We start from the raw sequence: 15,694 nt of genomic DNA on the forward strand, positions 1-15,694 counted from the left end.
ATCTCTCTGGGCGTGGACAGAAGAGAAAATTTGATGAAAGGCTGCAACGCAGGATAGTCTGGATGTGGATAAGCCACCCCGAACAAGTGCCAAAGAAATTCAAGCTGTCCTGCAGGCTCAGGGAGCATCAGTGTCAGCACGAACTATCTGTCGACATTTGAATGAAATGAAATGCTATGGCAGGAGACCCAGGAGGACCCCACTGCTGACACAGAGACATAAAAAAGCAAGACTACAGTTTGCCAAAATGTACTTGAGTAAGCCAAAATCCTTCTGGGAAAACATCTTGTGAACAGATGAGACCAAAATAGAGCTTTTTGGTAAAGCACATCATTCTACTGTTTACCGAAAACGGTCCTGCGGGAACGTGTGGGAACAGAGTCCCTGCACTTTTTCACAGCAGGAATGCAGTTCACTTTGCAGGACTAGAGTAGCCGAGAGCAGCCAAGCCGCCCGAGCCAATCCTTCACTAAGCGGCGATGCCCAGCTTGAGTCACTGTCAGGGGCAGGCAAACCTTAGCAATCCTTTATGTTACTGGCCGCTTCCTGTATATGGATTCATCAGGTAGTGTGCGGGTATTCCGTCACTTCCTCGATTCCGCAATGTCTCCTGGGAGCTTTTGTCATTGTTCCCAGGAGACATTGCGGAAGGCCTGTCGCAAATTATCGCGGGATTTACAAAGAACTTGCTTTAAAAAAAAAACATGCGGTTTCATTTTTTGAAAGAGCCTCTTTCTCCAATTGCCATCTGCACCTCTACACAGTGGCAGACGTTGTGTCACAATTCCTTACTCTACTGGATTTATATCTACTTATATCACCTTCTCTGATGCATTTTACACATTATGCCCTCCCTATATTTCTGCTGCAACTCTCTTGCTTAGTAGGTTCTCTTACCTTGTCAGGTGACGGCTGATACACGTTTCGGATGTCCACCAGGCTGAGTATAAGTGCGATTAAACCAGAGACGGTAGAGATAACAATTAGACATGCTACTGCCAGACCCTTACGATTTCTACACTGCATTGACCTGGGAGAGGATAGACAAGCATTAGAGGCACACACCAATGAGGAAAAATTATTGAGGTTACAAGCTGAGCAAATGGAAAATAATGCCTTTGCCCAAAGTTAAATTGCTGGCACCTCAAAATGCTAACATTTTAAAGTGATATTAAACTCACAGTTCTTGAAGCACTTTTAAGACTTGCTTATGTTCCAGTTAAAAGTGGAACTTAAAGTGGAGTTCCACCCAAAAATGGAACTTCCTCTATTCGGAACCAACCCCCCCTTTCGGTGTCACATTTGGCACCTTTTAGGGGGGAGGGGGTTCAGATACCTGTCTAAGACAGGTATTTGCACTCACTTCTGGGAATACACTCCTGCGGCAATCACACCCCTACCCGCAACCCCCGCTGTCTTCTGGGAAACACACTGTTCCCAGGAGAGAGCGGGGACCAGTGACGGTGCGCCGCGCTACTCGTGCATGGACAGTAGGGAACCGGGCAGTGAAGCCACAACGATTCACTTCCCGATTCCCTCACCAAGGATGGCGGCAGGTGCAGCCAAGGGACGAGCGATTTTTGGCCTTGACTGCCGACATGGCGCGCGCGCTGAACAGGTAAGTGTCCATGTTTTAAAAGTCAGCAGCTGCAGTATTTGTAACTGCTGGCTTAAAAAAAAAATGGTGGAACCTCCGCTTTAACCACTTGCTTACTGGACACTTAAACCCCCCTCCTGCCCAGACCAATTTTCAGCGCTCTCATTTTTGAATGTTAATTGCGCGGTTATACAACACTGTACTCAAATTACATTTTTTATCATTTCTCCTCCACAAATAGAGCTTTGTTTTGGTGGTATTTGATCACCTCTGCAGTTTTTATTGTTTGAAAAAAAAATTGAAATAATTTTGTTATAACATTTTGCAAAAATGGGTACCGATAGGTGGCATTAGTGGGCACTGATGGGAGGCACTGAAGAGCATTGATAGGTGACACTGGTGAGCACTGAGAATTGGCACTAATAGGTGGCACTGATAGGTGACAGTGATTGGTGGCAAAGATGGGCACTGATCAGCACTGGTAGGTAAAACTGATAGGCAGCACTGCTAGGTGGCACTGATAAGGCACTGATTGGCACCACTGGTGGGCATTGATAGGTGGCACTTGTAGACATTGATAGGTGGCACCGGTATGCACTGGTGGTCACTGGCAGGTGGTACTGGTGGGCACTGATGAGGCGGATGTGCCTCTTCCACTGGGGACCGATGTGCCTTACACAAAAGCCGCTGTCAGTGTGAGGAGAAAAAAAAAACGATTACCGAGCTTTTGTTTACATCACGTGATTAGCTGTCATTGGAACCCAGCCAGCGGAGGTGGTGCTTGCAGAGCAGTCTTGGGTATCAAGCCAGAGACCGAGCAGGCCAGTGAAGCTTAAGAGGTATCTTGAGTGCCAAGCTAGGGACCCAGCAGAGAAGCGGGGGTGATGCTTGAGGAAAATACTACTGTGAAGATTGGAGGAGCTCAAGGGATTTAGTGGCAGTGAATCAGAGGGTCTAGTAAGAAACCGGGAGCTCAGTGGGCTGAAGAACTACAAGGAGTGATTGTAGTGGAAGTGAAGAGGAAACGTTATGCTTTGTGTTAGGAACTGTTAAAGACTGTTGCCATAGGAGACAGCATTCCTGCACATGCAGATGTGGCATCTTGCTGGATGCCTTTCCCTGCATGGCTGTCCTCCTATTAAAGTCTCGGAATCTGCCAATTGATCTAGAAAAGCCCGGAGCAATAGAATGAAATGGCATCAGCGTAGGGCTGACATGACAGGGTTAACAGGGGAAGAGATTTTGAGGTAGGAGGTTGTGTGTGTTGAGCAAAGTGGGAGGGGTTGGGAAGCAGATAAAAGGTGGCCCCTCCCATAGTGAGTCAAGCACAGCCTGGGGAAAAGTTAAGTTGGAGGATAGGTGCCATGGCCTCTGTGGAAGAGCTTCTGGCCCAGTTCAGGGAGCGGGTGGCAGTGAGGGGGCCAGACTGTTTGCAGGACACTTTGGGTCTGGTTCTACAGGAGCCAGCGGCGGAGGTTATTGCGGAGGGGCGGATGGGAGGTAGGTCCCCGAGATCGAGGCCGCTGGAGCGGTTCTCCCAGGACCGTTTTACGGCTGCACTGCGGCAGTCTGGGGGCACCGTTTCTGGGCCTCAGGAGAGCCCCCCGGTGAAGCGTTACGCAGTTCGTGCCGGGGGGAGTCCAGTGCGGACCGCCTGGAATGGTAAAAGGCCATCGGGTGAACGTGCAGGGGGGTAGGAGCCTCACGCCGCCTAGCAGGTGGCGGGAATGAGGTAGCGCAAGCCCCGCCCCGCAGGCCGAGAACAGAGGATCCAAAGCCTAATTCAGGGAGAGAGACAGCAGGTGTCCCCAGGCCTTCCAACTACTCGGCTGGGGACAGGATGAGGAACGTGGACAGACGGTCAGAGGGAGCATCTGTTAGAGCGGAGGCCTGCAGGACTGAGGCCCCACAAACTGGTCCTGGCAAGGCTGTCCAGAAGTCAACAGGCGGCTACGCGGCACGGAGGAGGGGACAGATGGCAGCGGGTCCTGCGGCTGTCATGGCTGTTACGCCGGGCGGGCTTTTGTCGGAAGAGGAGGAGGAAGAAACTGGACCGAGGTCGGTTGGAGAGCTGTCGGTGTCAGGGGAGGAGGCGGATCCCCTGCCCAGATGGGTGTCGGCGATGGAGAACAGACGGTCAGCTGATGGGTCAGCGCCTGTGCAGCCCAGTAAGACAATTTCACATTTATCTGTTGGGGGTTTGTCTGGCAGCGCAGGTCAGGGGTGCCAGGCTGGGGTTGTGGCGGATACGGCGACGGTGGAGGAAACAGCTGGGGGAACTACGGGATGTTGGATTCTTTGGTGGGGATTAAGGAGTTGGTGCAGAGGTTTTAAAATGCAGAAAGAGCGCCGGCTGGCCGGGCGTCTGCCTGGGTCCCGCCAACAGGGGTAGCGGGGGAGGCCAGTGCAGGAGGTGGCGGGGCACCGGCCAAGGCCGTGCCGGCCCCGGTCACAGTGCCCATTGTTGAGTCCCTGGCATCCGGGGTTCCGCAGGGGTCTGCTAAGGCAGTGGTGGCGGGGGAATCGCCTGGCAGGCAAGACATCATCAGGCTGGCTGATTCTGCAAAATGTGAAGTATACTGTAACGGTCACCACCGTTTACCATATTCCCATTCCATCAACCACGACAGCTTATCTGACACTCCACAATCTAGCAGACACGATCCATTCCATTCCCCAGAATAACCGAGACTCACACAGCTCTGGTACTGGTTTCAAAATGTATGAACAAACTTTAATGGTATCTCTCAGCTTTTTATTCAGTTACAGGCATGTTAAAGGGACAATGAAACTCTCCACCCACACATCACTTCAATACACCATCTCTTAGACAATGACATTCAGTTGAGTTAATTATTCCCCAGACGTCCGGACTCCGATACTAAGTGATTCACCTGCATAATACACATTTCTATGTCAGACGTTTTGGCACCGATTTAACATGACCTAATTACTACAGCTGAGAAGTCAGACTCTCACCTGCTATTCCTATCACATAGTATCATCAATAGACTTTTCACACAAACACATTCCTTTACTAATCATAATTGACATGCTAATTTCCTACCCCTGAAAGGAGACATCTGACCTTCGGAGAAACTGAAGAAGGAAGTTGCACTAGGTCGCATGGGTGGGCCTTTCCGATCCGCGCCATTTTCCGATTTGGTTGTTTCGCCACTGGGGGTTGTGCCTAAAAAAGAACCCAACAACTTTAGGCTCATCCACCACCTGTCTTTTCCGAAGGGGGGCTCGGTGAATAATGCGATAGATCAGGAGGCATGCTCAGTGACTTATACATCCTTCGATGCTGCGTTGGGGTGGGTTAGGCGTTATGGTAAAGGTGCATTGATGGCGAAGGCGGATGTGGAATCGGCATTTCGGCTACTTCCAGTACATCCAGAGAGTTTCCAGTTGATGGGATGTTGTTGGAATGATAAATTCTACATCGACCAATGCTTGTCGATGGGTTGCTTGATCTCCTGTGCTTTATTTGAGCTTTTCAGCTCATTTGTGGAATGGGTGGTGCGGGATGTATCAGGTGTGAATTCTGTAATTCATTACCCAGATGATTTCCTTTGCATTGGTCCAGCTTCCTCCAGAATCTGTGGGGTGCTCCTGGCTACGTTGGAACACATTGCAGAACGGTTTGGCATTCCATTGGCACCTGAGAAGACTGAGGGACCCTGTACGGTCATCATGTTTCTGGGCATTGTCCTGGACTCAGAGGCGATGGAATGCAGATTGCCGGAAGACAAGTTGGTGGATTTGAAAAGGGAGGTTGCTGGGATGATGGGATTACGCAAAGTTTGGAAGGTGGTCCGGAGGGATACCAGGAGGCCGGTAACATTCGACATAATGGGCGGTATTGTGGCACAGCTGGGGGGTGTGTGTTCGTCGGTTTATGAAGTTGCTTTGTTTAAAGTGGCATTTTTTGGGGCTTTCAGGATAGGGGAGTTGATCAGTCCTTCGAAGAAAGTTCAGGGTGGACTTTGGAGTCAGGAGGTGGTATGTGGAGAAGAAGGTTTGTCTTTATTTTTGCGTAGGTCTAAGACAGATCAAGCAGGGAGAGGGAGGTCAGTACAAGTGTTCTCGGTGCCGGGCTCTCCTTTGTGCCTGGTGGGGGCAGTAAGGGGGTTTTTGGGTATCCGCCCGCAGATAGCCGGATCCTTTTTGGTGCATCTGGACTGATCTCCTTTATTGCGGTTTTCAATTTATTGCTGTTTTTAGAAAATGCTTGCAGGTATTAGGGATGGATGAGAAGGATTTTTCATCTCACTCATTTTGGATTGGGGCGGCGACGGAGGCGGCCAGAAGTGGGCTGGATATGGAGGCGGTGAAACGCATTGGACGGTGGGAATCCAGGAGGTTTCAGTTGTACGTTCGGCCTCACTTGGTGGTGGGTTTGTGATGTATTGGGGTGGGTAGAGTAGGGGCTGCAGTTGATGGGTTGTTGAATTTTGTGTTTGTGGTCATGGCATGCTGTTTGTCCTCTTCTATTTCCAGGTTCGGTGGCGGGACTGGTTTGAATGCTGGGCCATTTATATGTTTGCTGGGGGGCTCGGAGAGGTGATGTTAGACCTGAAGGCAGGCAGTTAGGTTTTTCGAGACAGGAGGCCTGTGTTAGGTGGCTGGGCGTTCCTGGGATGTTATGGGGTAGGATGTTCCCTGAAGTGCAACATTATGCGTAAAGGGATAGGCCGCCTGACGTTTTAGTGCTGCACGTGGGCGGTAATGATCTGGGGGTCAGATCAATGATAGACATCACGCGAGACAACAAATTTGATGTGGGGCGGCTGATGGTAGAATTTTCCGGCATGGTTATCGTTTGGTCGGACATGGTGGCGCATACGACATGGAGGATGGCCAGGTCGGTCGAGGGTGTTAACAGGGTCAGGAAGAAGATTAATAGTGATGTGAGTAGGTTCATGGTTAGGAACGGGGGTTTGGCTATTCCACACATGAAATTGGAGCGTGAGACGTGGAGGTACCTGAGGAATGATGGGGTTTATTTGAATGAGGTGGGTATAGATCTGTGGGTTTTGGGATTGCAAGACGGCATTCAGAGAGCGCTTCGGGTGTTGAGGGGCGCCCAAGGGTAGGGTGGTTTCCCTTGGGTGCTGTGGCGGGTGTTGGTCTTTGCAGGGGAAGGAAGATATTGCAGAAGGAAGAGTTTTGGGAACTAATTGTTGGTATGAGTCCTGATAATGGTTTCCAGCTAACGGAGGTTAGCTGGGAAGTGGTAATGGGGGCACTGCGGTCAGTGGTTGTCTCTGAGCCAGCTTGTCGGCTGGAGGCCTATTGATACACTTGGAAGGTACCGCAGTGCAATATGGTTTTCCCACATATGGGTTTATAGGGCCAGATTCAGAGACATTTACGTTACTCCGCGGCGGCGTAACGTATCCCATTTACGTTACACCGTCGCAGGTTTACAGCGTAAGTGCCTGATTAACAAAGCTCTTACCTGTAAACTTGCGGCGGTGTAACATAAAAGCGCTGGGCGCAAGCCCGCCTAATTCAAATGGGGCGGGCACCGTTTAAATTAGGCGCGTTCCCGCACCTAACGTTCTGCGCATGCTCCGTGTTAAAATTTCCCGACGTGCTTTGCGCGAAATTACAGCGCCCCAACGTTTTTTTTGAACGGCAACGTGCGTTACGGCGTTTCGTATTCCCGGACGTCTTACGCAAAAAATAAATAAATCGAAATTCGACGCAGGAACGACGGCCATACTTTAACATGGCTGATCTAAAGATAAGCCATGTTAAAGCAGGCGTAACTTTGCGACGGAAAAAAACGACTAGCGATGACGTACGAGATTGCGACGAACGCGCGGATCTTCGTGCATTGCCGTAACTAGTCATTTGCATATTCTACGCCGACCGCAATGGAATCGCCACCTAGCGGCCGGCCTAGAATTGCATCCTAAGATCCGACGGTGTAAGTCAATTACACCTGTCGGATCTTAGGGCTATCTATGCGTAACTGATTCTATGAATCAGCCGCATAGTTAGGACGGGCGGATCACAGAGATACGACGGCGTATCAGGAGATACGCCGTCGTATCTCTTCTGTGAATCTGGCCCATAGTTCCTGCAAAGACCAACGCTAGATAGATTTATAGGTTGATTAACAGATGTTTGGATGTTTATGTTAATTTGATTATATATATTTTTTTAATAAAATAAGGCTGCTACGGCCTTTTTATAACTCCAACATTGGTGTGGTCTCAATAATTAAGGTTAAGAGGAATAGTTGGGGTTGGATTAAAGAGGGGAATAGTTCCATCTGTTATACATCAGTCATGCAACTACCTAAGGGTGTCCTGGCCCTAACCCTCTCTCCATCAAAAAAGTTTGTTAAGAGAAATAAACTCTTTTGCATTCAAGAATTGTCTGGCGCCCAATAACTTGAACTACTTTGCACCCCCCAATGCCTTACAACCCACCATATACAGAAGAATGTCAGCTATCTCTGGCCCTGGAGGTTCTCATTAGACCAAAGGAGGCATGGGACCTTGCTGCACAAAGTAATCTGTAGATTACATTACTGTATCAAATAATTTCACCTCCCTTTTGTCCCTAGTGTTCTGCCTGAAAACCTGAGCATGTCCATTTATCCAAAAAGTGACCCTTTACGTCAAAAGCAGTTTTAGACGTGCTAGAAAACAGCGATAGTGAATTAAAATCTCTTCACAAATCAAGTGATAGTGATTCGTGGGGAAATTTTTCATCAGACACTGAAAGTAATGAAAGCAACGATTCTGCGACTGAGCAAATTTCTGTGTTTTTGATTTGATTACATTATTGAATCATTTTTAGTACTATATTATTATTTTTTATAATTATTTATAGTTATTTATTATATTATAATTTATGATTTCTTGTTTCAAACTTTATCATACCCGGGATGTCTACTAGACTCTTGTTTGGACAGATTTAAAGCGGGGGTTCCGTGGGTTTAGCTATTTTTTTTAAAATCTCCAATGCCTGGTAACAGAGCTAGCTAGGTACAACTCACCTGCTTGCCGCTCCTACGTCCGTCCGCTCCGCTTCCCCTGTCATGTGACACTCGAGCTGGTCTCCTGTGAGTGTTGTAACGTCACTCCCAGGAGACCTTGCGCACAGCTTCCAATTACGCCTCGTCGGGGAAAAGGAGCGACACGCCCACTCCCCGCAGGGAAGAAGACCCGGAAGTGAGGCTGAAGACAGGTAAGTTTTCACATAGGAAAACAAAAGACAACGATAGAGGCATGTATTAAGGTAGCAGACTTGATTGTTATGAAGTTAAATTTTAAGGGTGAACCTCCGCTTTAAGTGAGTTATTCCTAAAAATTACAGGCCTACAATATAAAACGCCAAATTTCTATGCAAAAAAATGTACCGCTTTGGCATTAAAAAATCTGACATAATCATACCGCCAGGGAGGTAATGAGCAACAAAGCTTTTTCAGTGTTTACTGGGGCTATTACGAAATCAACTTGTAATTGTACAATAGAAAAATAATAAAAAAAGTCTTGCCTTTATTGACATAGTGAATTACGCACAGATGTGCATGACATTTTTCACAGAAATATTTGTGTTAACTTGAACACATGAACATGGAATAGTAAAAACAAACGTAACCACTTTGATAACAGAGACATTTTTCCACACATGAAAAAATGCACATTTTAGGTCTGAAGATTAGGTTAAATCCCCCCCCCCCCCCTCCAAACATTTTTAAAAGCAGAGACCCTGGAAAATTAAATGGTGGTAGTTGCAATTTCTTGTCTATGTCACATTATATTAGAGCACATGTTTATCAAATGCAAATTTGGCATAAGAAAATACAGTTAGGTTATTTTAGGACAGGGGTGCCCAACCAGTGGCCTGGGAGCCACATGTGGCACGCGGAGCCCTCTGATGTGGCCCGCGACCTCCTGCTCTGGGATGGAATAAAATAGAATAGAATACTGTTATTAAAGGTAAGTTTATTACTAATATCACAGTGTATATATGGGCATATCTGTTCTGCAGTGGTTACTGGGCTGCTTTCAAACTGATCCGCAGGTGCAGAGAAGTGCACCTGTGGGTTACCTGCACTGAGCCATAGACTTCTATTACCTGCGAGTTTGGTGTGCTGAGAGTAGAGTGGGCTCTATAGAGCCTAGTGGGCTGCCATCCACCCACTCCGCTCATTGTGGCCCGAGACCGGTTACCAAGTCGCTTAAGTTGCCCTTGCTCTTCAAAAGGTTGGGCACCCCTGTTTTAGGACAACCAAAAATTTTGTAAACTAGAGATGTGGCTGCCACGTGTAAAAAGATTCCCATCAAGTCAAGCCTTAAAATAGCGCACACCTGTGAAATGGTGACACACTGGTACCAAAAAGTATCCATATGTATCACTTTAAAAGCCTTTACGGGTTACCAGTTTAGAGATACAGTAACCATAAATGATGGTCTTAGAATTATTTTCTCACTCAGAGGTTTACAACTACGTGTAATGTATGCAGTTACAGTACAGTGATATGACAATATGTAGGCTCCCTCTTTACTGTCACACATGGCTGAAAAGCGATCCACTGAGGATTCCTTTCAAGAGAGAGGCACGCAAAGTCTGCTGCAAACTTAGCCTTAATGATAAATACGGCCAGTTACTAAATGTATGGCAACCATGGCTATCATTTATACACTAGGGGGTAGATTCACGTACGGGCGCCTAAAATTAGGACGGCCTAGCCTACTCTCTTTAGGCTACACCGCCTTAAATTATTTAGGTTAAAAGTGATTCTCAAACCACTTACCCTCAAATTTTAGGCGGCGTAGCCTAAAACGAGCGGGCGTAAGCGCGCCTAATTCAAATGACTGGGAGGGGGGCGTGTATTATTGAAATGAGGCTTGACCTCACGTTTTTTGACGTTTTTTACACTGCGCATGCGCCGGGCGACTACATTTCCCAGTGCGCATTGCGGCTAAGTAGGCCGTACGGGCCTATTGATTTCAACGCGTACGTAAACAACGTAAATCCCGATTCGCGGACGACTTGCGCAAACGATGTAAAAAATTCGAACCTCGCGGCGGGAACGGCGGCCATACTTAACATTGTTATTCCACCTCATAGGTGGAATAACTTTAGGCGGCCTATCGTGTACGGAAACGACGTAACTCGACGGTGTAGGCCCGGCGTACGCTCGTAAATCGTCGGGAATCGGCGTAGCCCCTCATTTACATAATCTAGGCCGGCCGCAATGGCAGCACCATCTAGCGGGCAAAAGAAACATTGCAGCCTAAGATAGAATGGCGCAAGCCAGCCTATCTTAGGTATGTTTAAGTGTATCTCTGTTTGAGAATACACTTAAACATAGGCCGGCTTAGATTCAGAGTTAGGTCGGCTTATCTGTAGATAAGCCGGCCTTACTCTTTGTGAATCTACCTATAGATCACTAAACCTGAACAAGAAACATTTCTTATGATACAATGCAGATTCCTAACCTTGGTGATAATCTGATCTTTTGAGATTTTGACTCCATGGAAGAATTTACCCCCCCCCACACACACATTGATACTCTATTCACTGATGTCCACATTCAATACTCATCAACTCCGTTTGGATTACCAGACCGTGGGGTTGATTTACTAAAGGGAACTAGATTGTGCACTTTGCAGTTGCTCCAGGCCTTAGTAAATAATATGAAGCTTCAATAATACCCAATCACATGCAAGGAAAATAAATGGATTGGATGATGGAAGTCAGCAGAGCTTCTACTCATTTACTAAGAACTGGAGCAACTGCTCTTGCAGAGTGCAACTGCCCTGTACAAAGTGCAGTCTATTTGCCTTTAGTAAATCAACCCCTATGTCCATTCATAACTGAAACAACGTAAACTGTGTTTATGATGCTTCAGTTTATGAATGAACAGGAGCCTCTGTCTCCTGTTCATTCATCTTCAGTGCACCTGAGGCTACAGAAAAAGGAACTGGGGAATCTGTGTCCTCAGTTATTTTCTCTGTCTGTTTAGACCCCTGATATCTCACCAAAAAAGCCCCCCCCCCCCCAACAGGGCTAATAATTTTTTTTTGCAATAAATATAAAAAAAATGTAATTGTAAAAAAAAAAATCACACACACAACAATTGTATATGATATAAATAAAAATAAAAACTACTGACACCCTCCACTGCTCTACTGACACTAACTACCCTACTGACACCGTCCCCTGCCAAAAATTGTAAAAAATAAAATAATAAAAAACATATTTTTTTTTTTACAATTATTATTTTTTTTACAATTATTATTTTTTTGTATCTTTTTTTTTTTACAATGCTTTTTGGGGGCCAGTGGATGGTGTTAATATGATAGTGGGTGGTGTCAGTAGAACAATGCAGTGTCAGATTTGTTTTATTTCATTTTTTTTTACAATATTTTTATTTATTTTTTCACAATGTTTTGGGGGGGGTTAGACCAGTAGGGCAGTGGACGGTGACGATGACACACATTGTAAAAAATAATAAAAAATTTAATAAAACAACTTCCCTACTGATACCACCCTGCACATACTACCCACTGCTGTGCACTCCACGCTCCTCTCCTGCACATACTACTCACCTCCAAACCTCCATACACTCCGCACTCCTCCCCAGCACATGCTATCCACTGCTGTACACACCACACCCCCTCACCTGCACATACAACCCACAGCTGTACACCCCATACTCCTGCACATACTACCCACTGCCGTCTGATGCCTCCAAAAAATGCTGCCACATCACCGCTTTACTCACTGACAGTACTTGTTCTGGCTGAGAATGCCTGGAGGAGCACAATCCCACCCCCTGCTTGTGATTGGAGAAATCATAAATCCCGCCTCTTGTGTCCAATCACTGTGCTGTGATTTGTTACAGCACAAGCTGATTTTTGGGAAGGGATTGTGTCCCGGAATGGTAGTTTGGAAATGTGGTCACCCTACCGTTTACCCCATACTCCTCGCCTGCACATGCTACCCATTGCCATACACGCCGTACTCCTCTCCTGTACATACTACCCACTGCCATACACTCCACACCCCTCTCCTACACATACTACCCAACGCTGTACACTTTCCTATTTAACACTAACACATTCTGCGCTATGCAAATCATCTCAGACTATCTAGCCACACCCCCTTTAAGCCATGCCCAATATGTAAGCATAATTTAAACTACGCCCACTTTTCACTGCAGCACCACGTTTATGCAGTAAGGTAAAAAATTGTCTGCATGCAGCTTCTCCTTGCAGCCCCTCATATCCGAGCCCAATCTCAATCCAGTGATGTGTGGGTGATCCGAGGCTCTGTCGCTCCTCGATTTCTCAGATACAGCAGCGAGAGCCAATGTCAGAGCCAGTGATGAGTAGGGGGCGGGGCCAAACGCTATTCTGTCTTATGTCCACACCGAGCAAGGTTTAGAAGTGAGCACGCATGAGTGCCCCCATAGCAAGTGGCTTGCTATGGGGGCACTCACCAGTGAGGTGGAGCCCAGAGCACCGGTGGGGGACCCTAGAAGCGAAGAATTGGGGCTGCTTTGTGCAAAACAATTAGCAGGTACGTATATAACGTATAACAGGTTTTTTTTTTTAAATAAAAAAATCCACATACGTACACGCTTCACAATCAGCACCTACCTAAACCTTTATACTACTTACATTTTAACTTCCATAGAACCTGAAAAATTATTAGAAAATAGGAGTTGCGGCTAGGTTAATACCACGTGTATGTACAAGGTAAAAGGTCTCCTCTTTATCACTACGCTGATCTCTGCCCCATCGCACACCAGCCGCTGCTTTGCAATGCAGCGGCTGGTGTGAAGATGCCCTACTGTTCATCTCAAATGTTTATATATAAATTATAACCAAATACATTTTGTTGCTTTAGCCCTGGTTCACACTGGGCTGCGGGAGTGAAGCCGTGCGAGTTCAGCTGAACTCGCACGATTTCACTCCCGCCGGCAGTCCCGATTTCGGCCGCGATTTAAGAGACATCTGTGCAGGTTTCTGCACAGATGTCTATGTAAATCGCGGCCCGAAATCGCAAAAAGTAGTACAAGAACTACTTTTTGAAATCGGTGCAGCGCCGCAGATGCGGCGTCGCACCGATTAGGACGGCGCCATTGCCGACAATTGGAGGCATTTGAGATGCGATTTCACATGTGAAATCGCATCTCAAATCGAATGAAATCGCACCCAGTGTGAACCTGGGCTTAAGGACAGTCTGACCATTATCAAAGCGATAAAACAGATTGAGCAATCAATACTTATCGTTACTGCTCTGACATCACTAATTAATGAAAATAATTATTTGCTGTACATTTCTGCATGTGGCTAATCTCTGACATCACTAATTAATGAAAAAAAATATTTGCTGTACATTTCTGCAGGTTGCTAATCTAAAATAAATAAATAAATAAATACCCTAGTTACTGTTCAGTCCACTAAACCTGATCGTCCAGTTATAGAAAGGAATTTGTTGAAATAAATAAACACTAAAGGTTATTTAAGCCGTGGAACCCTTGGTTAAAAAGGTCCTTAGATATTCCAGTTTTACTACGGTCTCCGTCCACCAGCCGTATTCTCAGTAATGTAAAATAAAAAAAAGCTAACGGGGAAAGCTATACCCATCTGTAAGGGCCACAACCGCTGGGTGGACTTGCACATTCCTATGCACAGCTCTCCCTAATGCAGACCCTATAAGATGTTAAACATTAGTGGGTGATTAGGCCTGCAGACAGCCACCTTAAAGTGAGATATCACATATTTGTGGACTGATCCTTTTAATCAGCCTGTTTGTAAGACATCACAGCGACTGGCAAATGATCTTACCCGTCCTGGTTAGTGTCAGCCACAGCCCAGAGAGGTTTCCTCTGCCAATCTCTCTTCCTCGCAGGTCAAGGTGCATTGTGTGCGATGTCACTGTGTGCACAATGAAGAGTTCACAGCCCCTCCTCCTCTACAGGTGTCCAATCACCTGAGGGTGGAAGTATGCCAAACCTGGTCATTGGCATTCAGCTATCTAAACACAGAACCAAACACAACTCTGTACACAATCAGACATCTTTAATCTCAGCCCCAGATTCCACTGTGCTTACAGCTATTTTTGTAGGATGTTCATGTAAATGTAGCCTGGAGTAAAACTAAATAAACTGTATGAGATGACATATGGCATACTCCAGTGTAGCAAACACCTATCCTACCCATTGATCCATCTACATGCATTGCTGTCACTTACTACATTTGGTAGTTGGATATGGCAGCTACAAGTCACAGAACAGTTGGCACTTATCTACTGTATTTTCTGCCACTGTATTGCTAAAGACACTATGGCAAGGTTAAAGAGAAAGTTAACCCTCTGAAGAAAACAAAAAAAATACACCCTGCAAGACAAAAGCATAATGAGCTAGTATGAATTACTTACCTGAGATCGAAGCCCCCGCAGCGCTCCTCGTTCCCCTCCTCCGTCGCCGCCATCTCTCTTCCATGTATCCCGGCTCCGGCGCTGTGACTGGCCGGAGCCGCGATGACGTCACTCCCGCCGGCGGTGACGGCCTGAGTCCATTCATTAACGGCACGCTCAGTGCGCCTGCGCTGTTGTCTGTAAGGGTTTACAACCCCTTTCAAGTTTTGTTACCCCAACATTTCATATTTCCGATATGTGTCTGTTACCATGTACTGTTAAAATGTTTCTTGTTTTCTTTGCATTGCTTTCTTTGTGGGAAATTCCTGGTGATCTTAAACTGACCACGCTAGGAATAGGAACACATCCATCCCGGCATGGTCAGATTTCTGGCTATGCTAGGAGCACATAGAAGGACTAAAGAGCGGCACCATCTCAGTGCAGCAGTTATTAACCATTGCATCTGTTAACCATTTGGTTAATAACTGCTGCACTTAGACGGTGCTGCTCTTTTGTCCTTGTATCTTCTCCAGAGTTCTCTCTAGCTCTTCACAAGCCGGCAGCCACTTAGCCAAGCACCCCTTGATTTTAAGACCCCTTTAACACTAAGGCAGTTTTCAGACGTTTTAGCACTAAAAATAGCAGGCCTCGTACACATGACCGTTTTCCTCGACAGAATCCATCAAGAAACTTGGT

The 15,694-nt window shown here is 46.6% G+C and overlaps 1 protein-coding gene across 2 annotated transcripts in view; it reads right to left on the minus strand.

Moving 5' to 3' along the window:
- The window catches only part of LOC120914061 (ectonucleoside triphosphate diphosphohydrolase 8-like), a 73,515-nt gene extending 58,982 nt beyond the window's left edge, over positions 1-14,533 (minus strand). The window contains exons 1-2 of one of the 2 annotated variants that reach the window (XM_040324504.1): positions 14,428-14,533; positions 898-1,030 (exon numbers count right to left, since the gene is read on the minus strand). In XM_040324504.1, the coding sequence (XP_040180438.1) occupies positions 898-1,026 (129 nt within the window). In that variant the 5' untranslated portion in view covers positions 1,027-1,030; positions 14,428-14,533. The remainder of the gene's footprint in view (positions 1-897; positions 1,031-14,427) is intronic. The other variant, XM_040324505.1, reaches the window with a different exon arrangement.
- Between the last annotated feature and the right edge of the window lie 1,161 nt (positions 14,534-15,694).

Source organism: Rana temporaria, chromosome 9 (assembly GCF_905171775.1).
Source record: "Rana temporaria chromosome 9, aRanTem1.1, whole genome shotgun sequence".
Classification (NCBI taxonomy): Eukaryota; Metazoa; Chordata; class Amphibia; order Anura; family Ranidae; genus Rana; species Rana temporaria.